General features: G+C 42.5%; 1 protein-coding gene across 2 annotated transcripts in view; it reads right to left on the reverse strand.

The window, feature by feature from the left end:
- The window catches only part of LOC119432897 (kinesin-like protein KIF21A), an 84919-nt gene that overhangs the window by 37272 nt on the left and 22557 nt on the right, over nucleotides 1-25090 (reverse strand). For both annotated transcript variants that reach the window (XM_049658993.1, XM_037700051.2), the window contains exons 2-12: nucleotides 18587-18766; nucleotides 17465-17507; nucleotides 12735-12917; nucleotides 12237-12293; nucleotides 12055-12144; nucleotides 10814-10942; nucleotides 10168-10365; nucleotides 7077-7192; nucleotides 4154-4349; nucleotides 1308-1567; nucleotides 762-989 (exon numbers count right to left, since the gene is read on the reverse strand). In XM_049658993.1, the coding sequence (XP_049514950.1) occupies nucleotides 762-989; nucleotides 1308-1567; nucleotides 4154-4349; nucleotides 7077-7192; nucleotides 10168-10365; nucleotides 10814-10942; nucleotides 12055-12144; nucleotides 12237-12293; nucleotides 12735-12917; nucleotides 17465-17507; nucleotides 18587-18732 (1646 nt within the window). In that variant the 5' untranslated portion in view covers nucleotides 18733-18766. The remainder of the gene's footprint in view (nucleotides 1-761; nucleotides 990-1307; nucleotides 1568-4153; nucleotides 4350-7076; nucleotides 7193-10167; nucleotides 10366-10813; nucleotides 10943-12054; nucleotides 12145-12236; nucleotides 12294-12734; nucleotides 12918-17464; nucleotides 17508-18586; nucleotides 18767-25090) is intronic.

Here is a 25090-nt window from a genome sequence, read left to right on the forward strand (position 1 = left end):
GTTAGACAACTATAGAATCGGTGACAACATTCAAGAAATTTCAGATACATGTAGACACTTCTTGCGCCAAGTAATAATTTTGTAACAGTTATTAGCTGGTGAAAAATAATCACCAAATAAAGCTTAACTATGTACAGTGTCAATATTTTGTGCTAATTCTAAACACAGTTTACATTTATGAGAATGCTGAGGTGAATGCACTGCTTAGAACTGAGCATTTCATGGTTTTAATTTCATCTATAGGCCTTTACTATTTTCACTCAGTCCTGTGAGTACATTTTAAGTATAACATACAACAATCTAAATGCAGAAATTCAGCAGATGCAATTGAAACAAATTGGGTGAGGGAAACGGCACAAAAGTGCTGTTATATAACTTTAGCTTGTAGATGTTTGAAGTACCAACAATTGACGAGTCATTACGTTTTCTTGAATTAAAAATTAATGCTTGGCATATACGACAACATGTTCATTGAAGCAAGAACCCCAAGCAATATTTCACATTTTTACATGGCACACACACACAGCTTAGACAATGACTTACTGTTGGACAAAAAAAAAAAATAGGAAAGGGAGCTTAGCAGTGAGCTTGTTGCACGCATACTAACTTCAGCAAACAACAAAGGCAGCATTGTGGCATTCAGAGACAGGAATACACCTCCCGTATGTTGTTTCAATTCTGTTAAAGAGCACTGGAGGTGCTTTCCATCTATTCTGTTGTATTTTACATATTCCTTAAAAATTAATGGCGTGTACACATACTTGCTCGCTTTGGATGACAAGTGCTTTGTCTTTCGCTTCAGGTTCTCAACATCGCGCTTCGCCTCCGCAAGCACGTCTTCTACACTGGTCTCTTCGACATTACAGCCGATATCGTAGATGCCGCTCACGGCGACCGTTGTGTTGGCAGATATGCTGAGGCGAGTTTGGTAGCGCTGAAGCTGCTTTCGTTGCTGGGCACACACCTCTTCAGACTCCATGAGTTTGGTCCTGCACACAAGACCAACACCACATGTGCACTTTACATGGCAGCATCCACCAACTGAGATCGTTATGGCTGCCATCTTGCAAGACAAAAGACTTAATGAAATTGTTTTGTTCTAAATAGTGGCATACACCAAACACACAAACCAAACCCTCTATCTTAAAACTAAAAAACAGCCACGTTGAAATCAGTGTAGCTCATGCTATCACAGTTCGTGAATTTTTGGCTGCACCTAACATTAGCTGATATGCTCTGGTAGCAGCTCATCACAAACTGTCTGGGATATTTTTTATAGCTAAGCGGTCTGCAAGACGACAGCATACCTGAGCTCTTCAACCTCTTTTAGGTATCCCTGGATGAGGTTCTTGACGCCGTCACCAGTGTCAGAGTCCCCACGGCCAACCCATGCCCCAGCCGCTTGTTCAGCCAGAAGCTCAGTGTTTTTGACAGTGAGCCGTTCAATAGTCTCTTGGAGGGCCTTGATCCGCGTGCGGAAATTGTTGTTCTCTGTCTGGAGCATGGTATTCTCATAGAACATGTCGTTCACCTGCTCTGTGCCATCTTCTCCGACCACACGTTTGCCCTGCAAAGAAAAGAAACAACAGCACGGTTTAAACATGCCGCATAATTTTTTGGATGATTGCAAAGTAACAATAAGTGGTCATTTATGGCCAACAGGGTGGACATTGCAGATAACCTTGAAAATCTTTACTTGAACCTTGATGCAATGAATTAACAGATACAGTCTCAATTGAACGGAAGCTCAGCTCAACTTCATTGACTTCAACTTCACGGACTTCAACTTATACTTCTGTCACATGGGCACTCAAAAGTCTTTTGAGCAACAAGACTTCTCCCAACAAGAGTTTGACCCACAGACACACGACAGGGAACGATCTCTTTTTCAGAAGCGGTCTTTTCTAGAAGCGGAGTCGTCTTTCAACTTGGCAAAAAACTGCTTACGTAAAAGTTTTTGCGTGCAAAAACTTTTACGTAAGCGTCTTTTACCAACGAAGCTCAATTAGGGAACCCTTCCACGGAAACTCAACAGAAACTCAACGGAAGCTCAATTAGAGTTTGACTTAACAGAAGCTCAACTTGACGGAGTTCAACTTGACGGAAGCTCACTGAATGGCATACTTATGTGCAGCCCAGTGTCAGGCGGCACATATGCATTGAGCCAACGGGAGGGATGATGATGATGATGATGATGATGTATAGTGTTTACTGGCGTCGTATCTTGTGTTGTAGTTTTATGAGTTTGGGAAACAATTTTGATTAGCAGCAGTATCATCATGAAACGCTTCAATGAGTAACATTCTACAAAGTCTGTAATGAACTTACATAGAATAAACATTTATCGCTCGGCACTCAGAACATTGCTTCGTACTTCAAATAAATATAAACACCATGTCCCGCATAGTTTACCGAGGATACTGGGGGAAATAACTAAATGGCGTGTGTAACGCATAAAAATTGGGAGAAAGCAAGTATTCAGCAAATGTTTTCAAAACACATAAGCAACCTACACAGTTCAAATTTTCGGTACACGTCACCAAAAAGGGTCCATCATTTCTTCAAAATATGAAATATCTGCTGTTTTTGCTACCTTTTTGTACGAACATATCTACGACAAGTCGTGATTACACAATGAAATTCGACAGTTATACCTGTACGAAGTTTGATTAGATTTTTGATGGTAATAAAATATTGAGACTGCAATGCTATGTAGGCTATCTATGGAGATAAAATAGTTACCGCATATGATAATTCAACGTTTTCATGCCGTAAAGCATGCCAGTCATTGCGCGCGATTGATTATAGCATTTCACCTGGACCTCTCCCTCTCCCGCAGGTTAAATATAGCAAGCTGATTGCGCTTTCAAATACGGATATAGCGGTCCAAAAAACTGGGCATGATGCAAGGAGCGCAAGTTGACATTTGTTAGGGCGGTAACTGCCCAGCGCCAGGCCTATGCAATGCGAGCGTGAGTGGTAAATCCCGTGCGTCATACGCTACCGTGCATCCTGAGGAGGCACAAAAGACGATCCTCGCTGCCCAAGCAAATGATACGTAGTAAAGAAAAGCGTTACTTACGTGGTCACTCTATTAAAAAAGAAAATTTAAATTCAGCTGTAGTTTTTCTGGACTTTCCAGCATGCAGCCGAAAGTGCCTACTTTCAAAAGTGTGTGTGGGGGGGGGGGGGGGGCAAATGGCATACCTTGCCCCCCCCCACCCCTCCACTTCTGACAGTGGGAAGCCATGCTCTAAAATTGGCAGCAAAGACTCATTTTTAATGCATATCATGTGCTCCATGCATATCATGTGCTTTAATGCATATCATGTAGCCAATCGATTTTGTAAATGCTGTGCTAAAGAACCAGTTTTTTTTTTTGGTAGAACTAGCTGCTATATTCACTTCATGCGTAACATTTCTGGCAACAGTTTTAAGAAGGTATACGACATATAGCAGTGTACCCCTGCTCATCTTTCTCGGTAAATGAAACTCCCGTTAATACGCGAGTGGCAAATCCTGTGCGTCATACGCTACCGTGCATCCTGAGGAGGCACAAAAGACGATCCTCGCTGCCCAAGCAAATGATACGTAGTAAAGGAAAGCGTTACTTACGTGGTCACTCTATTAAAAAAGAAAATTTAAATTCAGCTGTAGTTTTTCTGGACTTTCCAGCATGCAGCCGAAAGTGGCCACTTTCAAAAGTGTGTGTGTGGGGGGGGGGGGGGCAAATGGCATACCTTGCCCCCCCCCCTACACTTCTGACAGTGGGAAGCCATGCTCTAAGATTGGCAGCAAAGACTCATTTTTAATGCATATCATGTGCAGTTGATGGCCAATCAATTTTGTAAATGCTGTGCTAAAGAACCTGTTCTTCTTATGTTTGTTTTGGTAGAACTAGCTGCTATATTCACTTCATGCGTAACATTTCTGGCAACAGTGTTAACAAGGTATACAACATATAGCACTGTACCCCTGCTCATCTTTCTCAGTAAATGAAACTCCCATTAATAAGAACACATTTCTCATTCCTTGAGGTTCCATGCAAGATTTTACAGATTTACTAGATTGATATGTAAACACCAAACACTACTGAAAAAGAAAAAAAAAAAAAACTTCCATCTTTCAGGCGTACTGCTATTGCTGCTCTTACCTGCTTGTATTCCATCAGCTCCAACTTCAGCTCTTGGATCTCCAGTCTAAGGGCTGTGATGGTCTGGCTTGACTTGTCTTGATTCATGGTAACCCTGTTTTTGATGTTCTTTGCTCGATTGGCATACTTCAGGGTGTTCAAGGTCTCCATGAAGTCCCGATCACACGGTGAGACACACGCGATCATTAGGGTACGGCTGAAAAGAAATTGTGCCATGAATGTTACACAAAGGGAATCAGACATGAATGAACATGCAACAGGACCAGGAAAAAAAACTGCAGTTGAGTGACAACACAAATGAAGATGTTATACATGCATAGTGCCTAGAACTTAACCATAAGATAGCGCAGATGAAGAATGAAAGCATACAGAAGCAATTATTTTCTGTACTTCAAATGGAATTTCTGTAGAAAGCTTTTTCAACCAGAACATCTGAAATTTGGCATATAACTTGCTTTGCTTTTGGACAGTTGAGATGTAATTATAGAGTAATTTTCTTGGACATACAGATCTCGCAATTTGTTTGACATTCGTGAAACCGTGGCATTTTGTTAACAATGAGATGCACGTCACCGAACAAACAATACGCACTTGAGAATCGCGAAAAGCTTGTAGAGTTTGTCACTATGCAGATTTTAACACAGGTTTTAAGATCTATGCAACATGCAACATATCTATGCATCATATCACAGGTTTTAAGACCTGCTTGTTTGAAAGAGACCGAAGGTGGCCTTTTTTATTTGATTTTCAAAGTTTTACTTTTTTGCCTCACAGCGTGTATATGGATGGGACTTTGTGTAAGATAAACAGTCAGAGAAAGGACACGTTTATATTGCAAGCATATTTCGTTGTTATGGTTGTAATAACTGGTGAGAGACAAGGATGCGAAATTACGAAAAATTCCTTCATTAGCCAAAACAACTTTATTTTCATTTCGTTCTGCACAATACCTGCACAAAATTGTCTTTCAGAAGCATTACTCCTAGGTGACAGAAGTTACTTTTGTATTAAAGAGTTGCCATTTGTGCTTCTCTAAACATTGATGCACCTGCAAAACCACTATTATGTTCATTGGTATGCATGCTCTTTATGTTGAGTCAATATACGGGGTGTTTCAGCGAACACTTTCAAACATTTTTTTTGATTGCCTGTGGCAGACAGCTTAATTCTAGTCCATGAGCTGGTCTACTCAAAGAGGCGGACATGCACAAGAAATTGAAATGAATTATCAAATAATTTTTAAAAATCACTAATTAAGTTTTTAACTAATTACCTTGTGGCACATATTGTAATTTACAAATTCTAGCCGGGGAGTTCGCAAGGCGGATCCGCTTGGATCGAATTATCAGTATGACACCAGTTTCGACATTTTAATTCCTGAACTTCGCAGAGAAATGCATTGGCGTTCCAGTTACTTTTGTGCTTCAATGCATAAAACGATGTTTTGGTTAGAAAGTAAGTGGAACGACAGTGCATTTTAACCGCAAGTTTGACGGCGCATATCTCATACATTGCGTCATCCCCACAATTATTTCCAAGTAGATATACCTTGCAGTCTCACCTGTTAGAATTGTAAATTGCAATATGCCATAAGGTAATTTCTGTTAATTAGTAAGAATCAGAGAACAAACAGGGATAACCAATATTCTAGTTGACATTAAGTGGAAAAAATGGAGCTGGGCAGGCCATGTAATGCGTAGGATGGATAACCGGTGGACCATTAGGGTTACAGAATGGATACCAAGAGAAGGGAAGCGCAGTCGAGGACGGCAGAAAACTAGGTGGGGTGATGAAGTTAGGAAATTTGCAGGCGCAAGTTGGAATCAGCTAGCACAAGACAGGGGTAATTGGAGATCACAGGGACAGGCCTTCGTCCTGCAGTGGGCATAAATATAGGCTGATGACGATGACGATGATGCATTTCGATCTTTTGTGCAAGTAATGTCAGCCTCTTCGAGTAGACCGGCTCATGGACTAGAATTGAGCTACCCGACAATAGTGTTCATAGGCTGCAAAGGGAGTCTTTTTTCTCGAATAAACTCACCAATAGCACATGTTTCCCTATAGCAAATGTTTTGGTACCCATAACATAAAAAAAATCCGAGGACACCTGAGCACTTCTTACGAGTTGTGAATGCGAAAGCATTAATGTGAATGCGAAAGCACAAAGCCGGTGCACTTCGATCCATGACGTCATGCTACCTTGGCCGTCTGTCACAGAATCTAATGGAGATGCTCCCAAGTAAGCCGCTGTGATTTTGACGTCATCACTTTCTTCACGCCGGACTTGGCAATGGAAATTTCAGTTCAAGTAGCATGATGTCCTAAAGCAGACTGCACAGGCCTGCTACCTAGGAGGCACTGGTTTATCCCAGTGAGTAAGACACTCGGCTTCCGAGTGCATGGTCGTACGTTCGAAACTCACTACCGCCAACGTTTTTCCTTTAGAATTTATTGTTCTTTTATATATTAATTTCTTTATAGCGGTTACTGAGGCAAAGTTATAATGCAGGCGAGAGTTTGCGAGGACAAGAAACGTGCGGATGACACAGGCTTCCGAGAGCGAGGGTGACGTGTCGTCGCGGAAATGCCCTCTCCCCTCACGCAACACCTGGCGCATCAGGGTGGCAGCAAGTGTTCCCTTTTGCCCACTCTGCTCCATTGAGGCACGCACGTGGCGTCGCAGCCAATGCAAATTAGGTACCGTTTCACTGCTACAGACGCTGGTTTTTTTGCTCAATGAGCAATTTGATGTTATAGGTGAATCGAGCACACTTTGCGCTTGGTTAATTTCTTGTACAGCAACACCATTACTGCTCAGCAAATCTGTGCCATTGCGGTTTCCTGTGCCCAAACTGCAGAAGGCATTCGAAGTCTGCTGCGAGCATGACAAGCAGCACAAAATAATACATAGTGCACAAACCTGTTTCCACCTAGTGAATCCTGTAGTAGCCTCGTAAGCTTGGAGTCTCGGTAGGGTACGTGCAGCACTTTCCTGGAAGCATCACCCAAGGCAGAGATGACATTGCCGAGTGCAAGCTGCAAGAGACGAACAACCACATTGAAGGAAGCAACCTGGATAACAGCCGTCCTCTGGGCACCTTTTAAAACGAAATTTCACTTAAGAAGTTGGTAATAATGAGCACTATATCCTCCTAAGACCCCTTGCACAATATATTGCACATTGCCTGAATTTTTTTTCGAAATTCACTCGGAAGTAATCACGCAAGATATTCACTCTGGGTATGACGTACGGTGCATGTGTAACTGTAAAGATGTGGTTTACTCCTATTCTTCTCATTAGCTTTCGCAAAATTTCACAATAAGTTGGTCTAGGCCTCTGTGTTGTCCTAAATGGCGGAAAGCAACCTCGAGGCGTGTTTCGAAGTCACCGAGATTGCGTGAAAATACTGGACGCGGCAGCAACATGGCAATGTACTACAGGTAGTTCAATCTTCATCTCAGCGTTTAAACAATTAAATGCAGTTTTTACCACAGCTAACATGAGGAGATGATGGAGATAGTCATTTTTTTCACGCACATGGAGACGGAGCTTTTTGCATCTATCCTTGGTATTCCAATTTTAATAATTGTTTTTCAAGTTCATGACATAACATAGACAATAAAAACCACCTTGAAGAGCGATTATGCACCTCTGTTGAGTTCGGGTCTCGGGAGGATATACTACTGAAGCAATCTTGGCAAAGCTGTAGGGCTGGTACTTTCCTATTAGCAGTCTTTAAAGGGACACTAAAGAGAAAAATGATTTCTTCTATATCAGTAAACTACTCTTCCACAATACCGAAAACACCACTTTTACCACGAGAAGACGCATGGTAAGCCAGAAAAAAAAGGAAAAACGGAAAAGACAGGTAGCGACGCCACCTTGATGTTTCCACACCAGCTCACCATGACGTCGTGGATTTTTACGGCATCTTAACTACAATAGTTAATTCTTCAGTAGTACAGAATGAATACATTGTGTTCTCAAGCAGCCAAAGACTGAATATGGCAAGTTTCGTGAATTTTTACTGAGCCAATGCGGCCAAAATACTAAAGATTTGATGTCGCACTGAAGTATCGGTGCACAATTCAAACAAATAAACAGCTTCATTTTCTCTTCTAATTATTGACCTATTATCCTGTAATTAACAACAAGAGTTTTCAAAGCCTACTTTATCAGTCTAAATTAATTTGTTTTGCTTTAATGTCTCTTTAAATAGCACCTAAGCAAACTATATACGTACACCCGGTGGTTAGCGAATATGATGAAAGTCGCAGCATGTTGCTTCCTAAGATTTTTCAGTGCACTGCAGGCAGTGGCTACTCTCGAAGGTCATGCGCCACTTTCAGCGAGCAGCAACGGAAATGTTATTTTTTTCACTTTCTGTATTAAGAAAAATTATTTTTGCAAGCCTTTCGTGATGCATCCACTCGTATTTCAAATGTAAAATTTTGCATGACGGCTGCTCTATGTTAACACTGTATGAAAATAGGCTTTCTACGCATACAAAAAAAAAGGGGCACAAAATTTACAGTGGTTTTTCTTCATTGCAGCAAATTATTGCACGCTACATCCTTATTTGATAAAATATTAGACGTACAATTTATTTTCTGTGTTCGCCCGAAATATTAATGAAAGACATCTGCTCTCAAAGAGACTTTCCCTTGAAGGCACAGGTGAAAGGGTCGAGCACAATTACATTTATATGAAATAAAGGCGAGGTTTTTTTCCCAGAATCCCTAGCCTGAAAGTTGCAAAGCAGGAAAAGGTGTGGAACGGATGCGATACAGCTCGTGTTTAGCGATATTGGTACGACCAGCTAGGACAAGTAAAGCTCAGTGGTTAAAATCATTTTGTGTGCACCAAAGACCAAGCATTTTTACGTGCTTGAAGGGAGCATGGGCCTGTAGTCAATCCTCCACAATGGCTTTTTGTTCATGCTCCCAAACAGCCTTGTGTGGTGATGTAAATGAAGATTTGATTTTGATTCTTTTGTCCTTGCACATAAGACCAACTGACCTTATCTGTAAATGCTACACATGTTGCGAGCTTACAATTCAACAGACTAGTCTGCAGGCATTTGACAAGAAAGTGACCAGTGGCAAGAGAAGCCCGTAGTTGCACAGCATATTTGTTACAAGACTAAACAGATACTAGCCTAGTTCCCAGCCAAATTAAATGGGTAGAGCCTAAGGTGTATTAGCTGGTTAAATAGATAATTTATGCTGACTTCAACTTTGTTTCTTTGCATGTGCATTTGGCCAACAAATTGGCAAATACTAACAACAGCATGCTAATTTGAGCCAGGCGGTGCATACTTGGGGAAAAACAGCACTTTTGAATAGTACAAGAGGAGGAGAATAGTCAGCGCTTATGTCTGTTATCTTGTCCCGTTCGTAAGTGCTGTTGACTTCCCTCAATATAAACAAAATGCTAAATGTTCTTCGGAGTACATAGGGCACCGAGTTAGCATGCTCATAGCCACTTATGTGGCATCATTAAAACGGAGAAAGATATTAAAGCCGTGTTCTGCAGCAGGCATGTTTCGCCATGTTTTGCAGCAAACAAAAACAAGACAAACCACAAAACAAGAAATAATGCTAATCTTCAAGTAAACAGAAACTTCTTTTTTTTCTTTCTTATTTTTTCTTTTTGCCTCGGCTATGCAACACTTATTGTGTGTAAGCAACATTACAGCACCCAATTTTTAATCTTGGAGCTACAAATGTAACAACTTTAAGTCTGTATGTTACTACTTGAGCATGTGTTTTGTACGAACCTGCGTCTCTAAAAAAAAATGTGTCTCAAATCACCCTTAACACTAAATTTTGAGATACACTACTCTGCATAATAATTCCCTACCAGAGAAAATAATGTCCGAATGAGCAAATAACCTCCCATCAGCAGCACGCTTTTTTCAGAACACGGGTTAGGCAACCCAATGGACGCTTTATTTTGTAGTAAGAGAAAGGACGCAAGGACATTGAAACGATAAGACAGTCAAACTTACGAGGCCGCAGTTTATGGAGATGCCTTCCTTAGCCCTGTCCCCAGTGGCACCGGTACGTTTTAGCCGTTCTGAGCCAGCTAGATCTACAAAGTGGAACTTTGCTGTAAGGGTTTCGAATTCGCTAATTGATGAACCTTCGCCATTGACCTTAGCAAGGGCATTGTCTGCCTCCTGGTCCTCCGCATCGCCATCGTCTACCTGTGGAAGAACAAATGTTTATTTTTAGATGAGCAGAAAAATTTCAAGTGGTTCCATAACATGCATGCAAAATGCTATTAAACACAGACACACTGCAAGTACACTAACCCCCTGTACTCAGAAATGCACCTTAACTTGAAGGCACTGCGTGAAGTCCGGCTAGAGATAGCACCTGACGTGGACGTGCCCAAGATGCTCTTTGCGCTTCCTTGGGCACACTCACTTCAGCCGTTGTCTTATGCCGGGCTTGACGAAGTCAATACAGGGGTAACAACAGGAATTATTTCTTGAAAGAAAAAGTGAGGTACTAGTAATGAAGGTCTAGACAAAATAAATGAAGGCAAAAGTCAAACTTGTTTGAAAAACTCAATGTGCCGACCCAGAAGTGGTCTTTTATGGGAGCCCCCATTACAAGCACACCTTCAGGTAGCCCTCAATAAGCACTCACATTTAATTGGACCACCCTCTGCTGCTTGATGTGCAAGGTAAAGATGGCATGTGATCGAGATGACTGTACATTCATCTGGGTGCTGGCAGTTGTTCGCGAGAGAGCTCCCGACTCAAGGCACTTCATAACCTGCACACAACAAAGCATTCATATATGTAGCAACATTCTACAGATGAATGAACAACTCAGAAGAGCCCCGATGCCTCTGAAGAATTGTATGCAATATGTTTGGCGTTTCACACAATCCTTTTCCAGCAACAGTTTTTTCAGTCTTGTATGAGAGCAGATTTACAAGCAATGAAATGTTGCCCCTGCCATGCCTCTATGGAATCCTTTTGCAGCGAGCTGTTAAGCGGAGTACCGCAACAGTTCTCACACAGTGGTGGTGCGTGGCAGTGTGGTCGGTATGAAATTGCCAAAGAACAGACAGCAACACAGCTGGCATCGGAGCCCCAAAGCTGTCGCATGGCCAGGACACCGATGAAAATAACAGAATTTTTATGTTCCACTGAAGCTAGACAGACGTGCACTCATTCTGATGTTCCTCCACAACATTATGACCACAACACAACCACAACATTATGAGGCAATCTGTAGCGGGGGAATTCGTATTAATTTTGACCACCCTGGGGTTCTTTAATGTGCCTTTGCATTTTGCCCACATCAAAATGCGGCCACCACAGCCGGGATATTATCCCGCGACTTCGAGCTTAGCTGCACAACGCCAAAGGCACCATGCCATCTTGGCGGGTCTAAAGAAAGATATTAAGTCGAGCAAGACTGAAAGATTAGGATTCTTTAATTATAGATTCGTCATTCGTAGCAAGAACTGAGCTTTTGTAAGCAAGAAAATAGCGAAGATGGAAAATCCGCGTGGCACAACCTGTTGTGAACTATGGTACTTTCTCATGCGATGTCAGCACTGGCTGATTCACAAAGAGATGCATAGAGGGAGGTCATGTGAATATTATGTCAATTAGTCCATTTTGGCGCCGACAGTTCATATTGAGGAGCTGCAGGGGGACCTTAGGTGGAAATTGTCACGCAACAAAATTGTATATTGGCACACAGAAAGCAATGATGGTCTTCTAGACTAATAATCTATTGATCCAACTCTACTTAATATTTTCCTTTAGTGTTCCTTTAGAGAACACGTTTTGAGATATGTTCGAAATGAAATACCATGAAAGCAGCAAGCACCAAATAGTAACACAAGGTACAGAATAATGACAAGTGCTCACCTGTTCTGCATTCTGTACAGCCTTCACAGTCACACCAACCGTGTAGATCTCTCCCTTTGAGTCTTCGTGAATCTTTACAGTCTTCCTACCCTGATGCAGCAGTAATGAGAAATAAGTGAAACACTTAGATCTTTAACACAGCATGCCTGAATTTGTAGATACTACACTCAGGTGTCGCTTACCGGATCATGTGTGTCTTTGCCAGGGCCCAATAGGTCAAAGATCTCCTCGTTGTACAGCTATGAAAATAAAGCAGATGACCAAGAAGAAGCAATGCAAATTTACCATGCTCATAAACATATAAGACAGGCACAAAGCAGTCATTAAAAGAAACACGCTATTGCTTGACATCAACTATGATGACAAAGTTGACAAGATTTGGGGTTTTAAGAGCCAATACCATGATCCAATTATGAGTAGTCGGTTTATTTTGACCACCTAAGAATTTTTAATGTGCGCGTAATTCTAAGTACATGGGCGTTTATGCATTACGCCCTCATTCAAATGTGGCCGCTGCAGGTGGGATTGAACCCGCGAACTCGAACTCAGCAGCGCGAAGCCATAGCTACAGAGATATCATGGCGGATGCATTTGTCGCTGCTGGAACAGACACAAATTGCTACGGCCTATTTGGTTGTAGTCTACTCCCCCAAATGCCTGTTATGAATAAGAACACCCACCTCCATAAACTGAACATTGACCTTGAAGTCTGGAGGAGGGTTTCCTTGGTCTCTTGCTTCTTGCTGGCGGGCAGTGATGCCATCGAACAGGTGTTGCACGGCCCGTGGTATAATTCCCTGCTCGTGAGGATTTACATGCAGGTCATAGCCCGTTCCCATTGTGTATGTCTTGCCAGATCCAGTCTGCATAAGGAAATTCAGCAATGGTAGTCCATGATACAACAAAGCAACCATTCATGCTATTACATAAAAAAGGGCAAAAAGCTGATGAATGGAGGTTTCAAGTAAGGAGTTTTTCGGTTAAGGTCTTCGGACAACATTGAATAATAAGCATGCAGAAGAGCATGCAGAAGCAAAAGTTTGGTGCACGACTCTTTTGAAAGCAAGGTCATATGAAAAAGAGCGATGCCAAATCCCCGGCTACAGCAGCATCACGCAGTTAATGCTGTGTACACCTCTGTTTTAAGTCCGACGAGAACTGTCTGCACAAGTTCCAGATGAAGCCATAGGTGGCTTCGGGTGAATGTCACTTTCAGTGCTCTGTCTGGTGTTGCAAACAGGCAACAAACCTATAGCCAAAAAGGCACCTGAAAATATTTCCTTTCGTTGCACATCCTTATGTGTGGCACATTTTGCACACTGTCAAAATATGAGCTTTTTTTTTTTATTTCATACTGCAGACCAAGAATTGGTCCAAGCAGGACAGGTACAAGCGGTAGGATAAATGTACAAACACAAAAGATAACATAGAGAAATATTACGTAATATGGAAACATCACATGAATTAATAGTACGTATCACCAATTAACAGTACGTAACATGGGAAAAAATAACGCAAATGGAAATGCCAATTAACAGTACGTATCAAGGCTCTAAGTAACAGAAAATTGGCTAAGATCAGTTAGACGGTTCCATTCTAACACAGTACACTGGAAAAAGGAAAACTTAAACGCGTTAGTTTTAGCACAGTACGGGGTTAAAAAATGAGCTTGGTGATATCGTGTGTGTCTAGTGGACAGAGGAGATAAATATGCATGTGGGTCAAGGGCTAACTTATGATTAAGAAGTAGGTAAAGAAAGTTGAGGCGGTTCTTTTTTCGTCGTTGTTCAAGTTTTTCAATGTTGTTAGCAGCCATGAGTTCAGACGGTGAGTCTGTACTTTTAAATTTAGAATAAACAAACCTAACTGCCTTTCTTTGTACAGCTTCAAATTTTTTTTATGTTAGATTTTTTTATGTTAGATTTAGTGAAGGGGTCCCATACAACACAAGAGTATTCTAGTTTAGGTCTCATATAGGTAAAGTAACTGAGAAGTTTAATGTTAGAAGGAGAATTTCTAAGCTTATGTGTTGATCATTATTACAAGTAACTTGACGAAAAAGCACACAATCATCCGCGAACAGTCTGATTTGAGTTCCTGGTAGTACTACGTTAACAATTTCATGCGAACAGTCTGATTTGAGTTCCTGGTAGTACTACACTAACAATGTCATTTACGTAAAGTAAAAACAACAATGGCCCCAGAACACTGCCCTGGGGCACGCCTGATGTTACAGGAAGAAAGCTCGAATTGTTCCCATCTACTGAAACAAACTGGGCATGTTCCGTCAAGTAGTCTTCAATCCATGCAATAAATATATCTGGCAGATTAATGTCCTTAAGTTTCGTAATTAGTTTGTGATGAATAACTTTGTCAAATGCCTTACTAAAATCGAGGAATATGACGTCCATTTGACCATTTTTATCCAGAGCTTCTGCAAATGAATGAACCACTGTGACTAACTGAGTTACGGTTGAATAACCCTTTCTGAAGCCATGCTGAAAGTTAGTTAGCATAGAGTTTTGTTCGAGGAATTCCGCAATGCGTTTAGATATTACATGTTCAAGCATTTTAGAAATTGGTGATGTTAATGAGATAGGACGGTAATTTTCTAAGAGTAAATGGTTGCTTTTCTTAAAGATGGGAACAACACGAGCCCTCTTCCAATCACTAGGTAGTTTTGCAGTTAACAGTGAACATCGAAACAGCACAATGACAAAGTGAGCAATAATTTCTGCATAGCGCCGAAGAAATACATTAGGTATGTTGCCTGGACCACAAGATGATTTTGTGTTCAAGTTCAAAATCATTGAAATGACACCAGAGTATGATATGAAGTCAACGTCAGTGCGTTGAAACACTCTTGGATGAGACGTAGTGAGACTTGTCTTAGCAAGGACACTATGAAAGAAGGTGTTAAAATGCTCTGCAATGACTTTCAGATCCGTAACTGTTTTTCCGTTAATTAAGATCTGTGATACCTGCCTCTTGCCATCGCTTAGGAAGTTCCAGAACTTAGTAGGGTCATATTTTAGATAGTTTGGTAGGGTTATTTTGAAGTAAAAAGCCTTTGATTCGCGTAAAGTGCGTGCCAAATTTATTTTAAGCTCATGAATAACAGCGGGTCGTGGGTTACTCTTTTTCAGTCATTTAAATTTGCGTTTTAGATCGATAATTGGTCGTGTTTCAAGAGCGTCACTCGCAACTAGTTGCGAGTGACGCTCTTTCCTTTCACCTGTATTTTTTCCTTGATGTGTTGCGTCCTATCGTTGTATGAAGAATGTACCAACTAGCCCAACAACAAGTTTTATTAAGATGTTTATGCAGTGATGGCACATTTCAGTAAATCGGCTCCATAGCACATCAACATCACCGTCATGCTCAATAAAATCAGTGTAACAACTTTCCATGTATTCTACAATAGAGGCATCATTAGATCTTGAATAATCCTTGAAGCTTCGTACAGTTGCACGTTTGGGAGTGACACAGTTGATTAGAGGAATAGTAACACTTACAAGATGATGATCAGACAGGCCTTTTTCAATTAAAACAGTATATTCATAAAAATCACGGCTTAGAAACACTAGGTCCAATATTGCACGAGACGAACCTTGTTCACGAGTAGGCTGTTTGACCACTTAAACTAGATCATGAGTAAGCATGATGTCAAAGACGAAGTTAGCATTTTTGTTCGATTTGTGGCTTGCCTGAACGAGTTCCCAATCAACATTTGGCAAGTTAAAATCACCTATAAGAAAGAGCTTTTTAATTCTGAAATTGTATCATGTGTTCTTGCAATTTTAGCAAATATTCAGGCGCAGCGTCTGGTGGCCTGTAGCATGCATATAGCACAAAGCAGTGATCCCAACAAGTTATTTTAATGCACAAACACTCAAGCTCAGTGACATCTGCTAAAGCAATCGCTTGTATTGACGGCTTGATAAGAATAGCAACACCTCCACCCTTACTTGTCCGGTCCTTACGAAAGACACTGTAACTCGGCGGAAAAACTAAATCATCACTTATTTCATTTCGTAACCACGTTTCAGTGATTACTGTAATGTGTGGGTCGTATTCGAGTAGTGCAGCCTCAATAGAATCCTTTTTATTTAGAATGCTTCGTGCGTTTATATTTAGGATTCTTAAGTTCTTATCCGTACGTTTCGTTGCATTGTGGGTATTACGAGTAGCTTTACGAGATGGATGTACATGTTTAGAGGAAGTGGAAGGGCTTATATTATCACCCTGGTATCTGAACTTTTGCTTTGATTCTGCGCGTGGAGTCATTTTGCCGTTTTTTCGCAACGGAACTTTATCATTCAAACCATGGTCCCAGAGAAAAGGCACGTTGTTAATATATAGTTTATCGAATGCTAGTGAAACTTTATCTTTCTTGTCGCGGTTCAATTTCGCACTAGCCCACAATTTCTTTCTGATGTCACGAATTCGTTGTGAAAAATCTTCACCTATGGAAAGATACGTGCCCTTTAGTTTAAAACCGCTTTTCAGTATTGCATTTTTACTTCTTGTATCTAAGAGTTTGAGAATCACAGGTCTCGTCGAGTCAGGTCGTCGCTTGCCTAGTCTATGTATACGCACGATTTGAACGCTGTCAAGTTCAAGGACATCCTGAAAAATGCCTTTATTTACCGCAGTTTCAAGTGCTGTGTTTGTTTCGTCTTCTGCAAGTCCGTAAACGATCAAGTGCTTGAATTACGTTTTGCATGCAGTTAATCTGATCCTGAAATGATGTTACCCTTTCTTCGAGAGCGGAAATTGTATCTAATTTCTTCTCAATGTCTACCAGACGAGTTTCCTTGATTTCTTTAATATCCGAAGCAATTTCCTTAAGGTGTTTAGCGATTTGCGCCAAATCAGGACCCGGATTTTGTTCTATATCTCCCCCAAGCAACAACAATTTCCTGAGTGAATAAGTGAGTACATTTAGCATAGCACACAGCTTTGGGTATCTCTATGTCTCATCCATAAAGTGTTAAATGTGTGTTTTCAGTTCCTCAAAATGAAATGGTTTCTGTAACTGGACAGAATGCAAGCACAGTTCTTGCATGTACAAGTCCTCCTACTAGTTTGCTGTAGTTCATCATTGACACATTTCCATTCGTCACGTTTTCCCAACCGCTACACTGCATGCACACAGTATCAGTGCAAAGCCCATAGCTTTATGGCTCGACAACTTTTACGTCTTTCCAGCTCTTGTATCCTTTTTCACAGTCCCATGAAATATGCATCAACTGGCTTCTCATGTACAAGTATGTGCACCAACTCTTGCTTAACAAAAACATAACCTACTACCAATAAAATTTTAATTTAGCGCGAGAAATTGTGTGCCAAACCAGGACAACAGAGAACAAAGGAAAAAAATCAAGACAAGGGAAACATAACTGGTTACCTGGCCATAGGCAAGTACTGTAGCGTTGTATCCTTCGAAGCATCTGAAAGGTAACGGGCAAAAGAGGACTCGTGAAGCACAGAGGTAAAGAACACTTTGCAAATTTTGTTACATCATTCAGAAAAACTAAACAGGGCACGCTTCATAGCAAATAATTCAAAACCTTTATTGCTTGCTCCACATCTGTTAAAATTGTCAATCAAATTTTCAAATTCAAGTACATGATTACCATACGGTTGAATCTGCAAAAGTATGAATAGGTTGTCATGGCCAAACCAGTTTATATTGAGCTCACATAAAAGAATCTGTAATTTCAATGCAGCCTGCAATTTTATATTAATTACAATTTGACTTTAATTAAATTCATTTACCAAATACACCTTCCTTGAAGTATTTCTGCCAAATTTTATATTAAAAGGAAACTGACTACCAGGAGGGCACTGATTAGCTGCAACGTGAACAGTCCGTCGTCGCAGCAAGGAAGTTACTTGAAGACTGCCAGGAAAGACCAATTGGTGCAATGTGTGCCAGCACACACAAATTAACATGCCCCACGTTGAACAATGTTTTTTTGTTTGCTTTTTATCAAAGAAGTAGTTAAGGGACAGGGATAGTGCACATTAACCCCGTGCAGGAAAAATAACTTGTGGAGGCATCCAACACTGCATGGTTTAAATTTATTGGGTGCAGATAAACATGTCTGCCCAAGCTTCAAGATTCCTTGCAACTTTGTTAATGGCTACATTTGGGATTTTACCATCTCATGGCTGCTATATAAGTTTGAACCTACTACCTCTATTCACTACTACCTCTACTGCCAGTGAAGATTAATTGAAAATCACATCTGCATATACTGATGACTACAGACAGACATGGTAAAGCATGGATAAGCAGTATGTGAAATGCATAGGCAAGTACGGTACTACTGCATGATCACTGTGTGAAAGCAAATAGCCTTTATTTAATTGTTTGAGTGCACTGGTCACTCACTGCAACTGCGAAAGTTTTTACAGAAACATGGAGTGCTGCAATCGTGGGCCCTAAACACAAGAACTTTGTAACCATACCAAGCAATACAAGCCCCTTACACTGTTGTAAAAGATGCACTAGAAACCATCTCACCCATCAATAAGTTGTCGGACACAAGAGTTGTAGACGGTCTCTTGCTCCGAAGGACAGTCAAAGACATGATCAAAGGTGAACGCCTTTTCCTTGCCCACCCAGATTTGAGGTTCACCAGCGGCGACACTGGTGCAGGCATGACACATGTCTATCACTTCCCGAGGGATCAATGGGCGTATCCTGGAAAGACAAGAGGAAGCACTTGTCAGCCCTTGCTTTTACAAAAGCCACTAGAAAGCGGCCAAGCAAAAGATCTCTGAATTAGGCTTACATTTAAGAGCACCCTATAGTGTCATATCAGAAAATATTCTTGTGTCTTAGAATGGCTTGCTACGTAATTAATAAACAGAAGAAACTGCTATTCTTACAGCGAGTTTTTAACGAGTAGTGCTGTCAAGGCTGAACAGCATAGCACTGATGATATATGCTGCCTCAACATCATTTTGGGTGCAAAGAGGAACCCACAATAGCTGTAAAAGCAGAACCAGCCCAGAGTTTGTGAAGTTGTTAACAGTAGATTCTGTGGGAATCCATGCAGATAGCTCACTGTAGATCTCACTGTTATCAATGATATAAATTTTAAACGTAAGATGCCAAGGCAGTACAACGGCTTATTTAGGCTTTATCCCCAACAACCAACCGCCACAAGTTTGTACATGAGCATGCCAGAACAAATTATATTCTACGCAAGATTCTTGGTGTGTCCATGTTAACCAACTAATGATTAGAGGTTACATGACTAGACATGTAACATGAGTTCTCACTGCTTTGTAATTCATATCGCAATGCATTTTCTACATATGCCTGTTTATTAACCCTGTGTTATAAATAATCATCTGAATTTAACACCTCAAAATGTTCATTTAAGATTGGAGAACATGACGCATTGCATATAGGAGCACTTTCGATGTGCTGAAGTGAGTGTCACTTGTATAGTTCAGCAAACTAATCACCAATTACTATACTAACGAAGGCCAGAAATAATGGTGAACATGTAATTTTCCTTGAATGTGGTACTATTAGGGCATCACAGGGTTAAAGTGAACCATGGCAACAGTTTGTGTAATCTTTTGCAGCAAGGCCACTACGTCGGTTTGACAGATGCTGCTTGCGAAGTACACAAAATTCAATTCTGCAGCGCCAGTTTAATATACTGCAGTAATCCTCCCGTCCCACTCTCAGCAACGAGTACTTCTACGCAACGATCCCGACGCGCCGTTTCTCGGAACCCATTCCGATGCGCGCTCGTCCGTCAAGACAACTGCCACGTCAAGTGCAAGGCAAACCAGGACAGCAGCTGCGATCGCGTCCACCTCAAAAGCCACAAGTGGACGTACACCTCGTCGAACCGAACGCAGGCATCCCCCGCAAGAAGCCAGCAGGAAAGTCGAAGAGCAAACAAGGCTGACGCCGCGCAGGTGCGGGGATTACGCGTCGCAGACACCCGCCTCCGCTCAGCTCGCAGAACAAGCAAGCTCGATCGAAGAAATGAAGACGAGAGAGGAAGCTGACATGGGAGTGGAGCGCGCCGGGCTAGGCTAGGCACCGAACGTGCCTGACCCGCGCCTTTGAGGTCTCTCTGTGTGGCCACGGATCGAGGAACTTCACGGAACGAGCCTGCATATAACGAAACGCGTGCGCCTGAAGCGTGCGCGCGGGTTCTCACGATCGCAAGCTTCGCGCGGTCCCGACGCTGCCGATGCGAGCGGCGCGGAGGGATCGGCAAGCGATCAGAATTAGACGCTATGAGCAAGGGGAAAAATAATAAAGAAGAGCATGCAAGCTGAACGCTTCAAACAAGCAAGTACGCACGAGTGCACGCACGCGCGCGCGAGTATTCGATTCGCGTGCGATCATGACGCGCACGATTAGCCGCGCCCAACGGTTCGCGAATGCATAAGCGATTGGAAAGCCGCTTAAAGGGACACTAAAGGGCGACGCTAAGCCAGGTTGTACTACAAGTAACGTATTTATACAAGACCGCTTCATTTTTATTAAGGTTGATTACTTGTCAAGAAAGTGAAAGGCAGTTTCCTTTCTTGGATTTGGCGCCAACTTGCATTTTCGCTCGCTTTGGGTCACTACTGCGCAAAAGAATGTATTCGGAACTCGCTAGGGTTGAGCCTTAGCGTTAGAAGCGTCACGATATTTGGATACTAACGCACCCGTACGCGGCACAGAAAATGCGCTGACAACAGGGGCGTAGCCGGGGGGGGGGGGGGGGGGGGGGAGCTGATGGGGCTTAAACCCCTCCCCCTCCCCTCGAATTTTTTTCGCCCCCGTGCTGTCATGCACCGCCGACCAAAACCACCACCGGCGCCGGGCATCATTCTGGATTTTGTATACAACGTCTGTTTCACGCTCGAAAAGACATTTCGGCACGAACATTGCGAACTCGGGCTGGATTTCGTGGCAACGATCGTGCACCTGGAGTCGCATAACGCAGGAGCCCAATCCGAGCACAAACTTTCAAGGGCTTTTCGATAGCGAGCGGGCGCGACGCGGCATCTCGCAGCGGCCGTGGAATCTACGGAGGGCAAGGATTTCAATTCCGAGACTTTGTGGGTATGGGGCTCCTGCGTTGCCCAGGGGGCGCTGCGAAAATGGTGCTAAAGAGCACCCTCTGTCCTGAACCAAGCTCGGTCGCCTGCTTCGGAAAGCACGTTTACAATACAGACCCGCTACTTTCGGTTGTGTTGTACCACGACCTGCAGTGAATAGCTGGCGCCTAAGATTTTTTTCAGGGGTGGCACGCTGCGTATAGGCAAGAAATTGTGCAACGCCGAATACGTGTACGCCGTTCAAGAAATGAACGGCGTAGTTTTAGCGCGGTGTCAATGACAAGTGAAGCGAGTCGCGTACGAAGGTAAGGTTGCACGCTGCTAGATTCAGGCGTACCAGCGCGAGAAAATGCTTGCTATAAATGAACTCACAGCAGCGATAAGCAAACATCTTGTGTACATAAGCATGCCGCGATGTACGAACTGCTCGAGCGCACGATCGTACGCGCCGCGACGGCAGCGGTCTTTCAGCATGCCGCGAAACGGCGGGCCTCCTGCAATCTTTGTTGACTGCATGCCGCTAGACAAGTAGTTATGCATGCGCTGTAGATAGCGGCCATCTGTCCCTTTAGCAACTGATAAATAACTGATCATTAGTGATGCAATGCATATGAGCTCGCAGTAACGTACTACGTGTGAATCGCGCTGCAGCGCGAGCTCGTGCGCTGTTCGCTTGATGTAGCTTTTAATGACAGCGCTCGAACATCGATGTGCTGTAATCAATACTGCCTTGCTGCGCTACCTCAACGTGCTGGCTTGAGGTGAAGGATGATAACATTTAACTCTCAAACCTGTGCTGCTCGTAGTGGGGCAGTGAAGTTTTCCAGCGCGCCCGACGCTCCGCTTCGTGATGCCTTCACGAAAAACGGTAGAATCTATGTTGGGGTTCAGGCCTTCTTGCTCGTGAAAGCTAACGACGCAGCAAACGACGGTGACGCTTTTTCGAGGCTGAGCTAGGTCTCTCCCGATCGGCGTCGCCGATGTCTTCTGCTTCCAGCATTACGTCCCACGGCACAGGGAGAGTCCGTTTTCGTTAAACTAGGCTGCGGCCAGCTTGCAGCGTAGTCTGTGAGAAGTGACGAGCCTTTTCGCACTCGCAACAGGGCAAAAAAAAAAAAAAAAGTGCGAATCGACGCGAAACTCGGGCTAGAAACGTGCTTCGCCACAGCCAGGGCTCAATACAACCCAAGCTGGAACTACCCAGATAACTTTTCTCGCCGCCACCAGACGCCCCTACCATACCTCAAACTCCAGCGTAAGACGCCCATAAAGTTCTCAAACTTTTGACGCGAAAGGTGCACTGACATTTCCAAAGGCGTGCTTTAGATTGTCAATTCTGGAACTTTATGGGTTTAATGTTCTTATAAACTTGGGCCAACATTCGGGCACTGGAGCCCCCGTATTCACGCCGTTCCAGAAATGGAAGCACGTGCTCGCAATCTTCCATACACGAAAATACTAAATATCACCGTGACTGTCAGCTGGCAGCTGATAATTTTCTCCAAACATTTTCAGGAAGCGCGCCCAATGTGATCGATCAGCTGGACCAGGGCAGGCAAAGCAAAATAAGAGAAAACAAAAGAATGTTAACGGCCTATTATGGAGACAGTTCTTTTTTGCAGGCGACCAAGTCTGGCTCTCCGTGGCCATATAGGGACAGTGGTCCTATGGATTTAAGCAAAGCCCCCGCTGAAAATACTAGTATTTTCAAAGCGCTTCGTTGCATGCGAGCTGATTGCTACATATCTGAAGAACCATTAGGAAAGCTGCCCCAGTAATGCCTCGTATTTAAGCCCAGATGTACAAAACCAAATTATAGAAATTTATGGTTAAATTATCAAAGAAAGCCTAGATGCAAAAGTAAACGCCGCAGGCTGCTTTTCCGTACTTGCTCAATAAACCACGCATATTGCTGGAATGTTGCTGAAGAAGTGCTTTTGGGTTTTAGCACCGCACCGGAATAGATGCCCTCTCTCATTGCGACTGGAGGTTCTACGTAAATGTGTACAAACTGCTGAAGATTTGACCACTGCCAGCGCAGAGCAAATATTTTCAAACATGAGATTACTAAAAAACTACTTGCGCTCTACAATGTCTGAGGAACGCATGGTTAGGCTGGCGCTTTTATACGCCCACAGAGACGTCGGCATCAACGTGTTCGAAATCATTGACCGCTTCGCTAAACTTCCCTGCCGGGTGAAGTTTGTTCTTTAGACAGCGAAGCAGCAAAAATCAATTCAAGTAAATAGCTCTGTGCCTTCAGGTCCATAACTCGTAATTATGAAAACGTATGACTGTTCATTAGCTTTTAAAACCGCAGAAATGTTTGCCGTTTATTGTAACAGCATCATGATCAAAATTATCATGCGAATACGAAAATTACCAGGACATCAGTAACCAATTTTGACCGACCTTGCTCCTTGAAAGCCCGGCCCACGCAGCGTTCCCCCCCCCCCCCCCCTCCCCCAAACAAGATTTCTGGCTACGCCACTGGCTGACAAGTATTTTATAGAAAACGTGAGCGCAGCTCACTTCCTTTTTTTTTTTTTTTTTTTCCTTGTCGAGGCTTGAAAGCCCGATCGTAACAGACCTCAAATTAAGTCAACTGCGACGCCTCTAATTAGGCCGGTTATTTTTGAGCGTTTTCGCGTTTAATTTCCAGAAAGCTTTCGCTGTACGATGCTCCGAATAAAGCTATACGCATCGGCGCACAGCTAGCACAAGTGCGACGCAAGAGTAGAATCCATCTCCACCGAGCTGGGAACTGAAGGGACGTGGTTTTACGGCGAAATGGACATAAATCGTACAAATTGTATACGCCAGAAAGAGTTGAGGAAAAAGGCAGAAAGAAAGAAAGTTCCCCGGGGCATGCAGAACGCATCAGCATTCAGCCGCGACTAGACTGCGTAACATCCACGACGCGGGCTTTCGTTTGTCTCCACAATACCGTGCAGCAGGCAAGAACCGCTGAGGAAAACGAAGAACCGATACGAATAAGATTGCTGCTATAAAATACATTCTGGTGATTCGCTTTGTTAAGGTAAATCTTTCTTGCTCGTAAATCGAAAAAAAAAATTGAAAATGGCAGTCATAAATTTGCCACCTTTAATTCCACAATGAAGACGGGTATGGCAACTGTTATTACGACGTCTGCATAGAAGATTTACATAAAATAATTACTTCGCTTACGCGAGTTTTGTAACCTGAATATACTCAATTTGTCAACGTCAGACGTGCTCTCATTTGAGCGGCTTAATAGAACTGCCAAATCTATTTTATGTGCTGAGTTACAGATTTGGGAGAAGATGCGCTTCATTATTATTTTTTTTATTCGTGCATTTTCAAGTTATTTTTCTTGCGAAAACTGCTGAACAAACATACGCTTCCGAACCGACACGGAGAAGCTAAAGAATGCGTTCAGGTCGGTTCAGTGGTTGCCAGCCCTCCTTCATTTCGCATGTATTTAAACTGTAAGGCACCGAGTGACAGCGTCGAATATCTTGCTAGGTTGCTAGCAACTATAGTGAACTGTAAGAAGGCTAGTAAATCAAGAAGGGAATCACACTCCTCGTAAACAACTTGTAACGTCACAAGTGTTCCTACGCATTTTTGCAAATTGTGTGAAAGATTGCGCAAATATTGTGAAAAACATGACTGCTATAAGGGAAAGTTGCGTTAAACAGAACGTTGAGATTACAAATGACCCAGAAACATGCGACAGGGGCTTGACTGCGTTTTTGAGCGTCAATTATTATTCTTTCATGTATTATTATTATTATTATTATTATTATTATTATTATTATTATTATTATTATTATTATTAATCCTTACCTAAGGGCAGGAAAATAACTTGGTACAGAGTTACAACGTATTCTGACCCCACCCGACCATAAGAGGATTGACCAAAACGCTTGTAACAAAGTTTGTGAAAACGATTCTAACA

The sequence above is a fragment of the Dermacentor silvarum genome, chromosome 11, assembly GCF_013339745.2.
Source record: "Dermacentor silvarum isolate Dsil-2018 chromosome 11, BIME_Dsil_1.4, whole genome shotgun sequence".
Lineage (NCBI taxonomy): Eukaryota > Metazoa > Arthropoda > Arachnida > Ixodida > Ixodidae > Dermacentor > Dermacentor silvarum.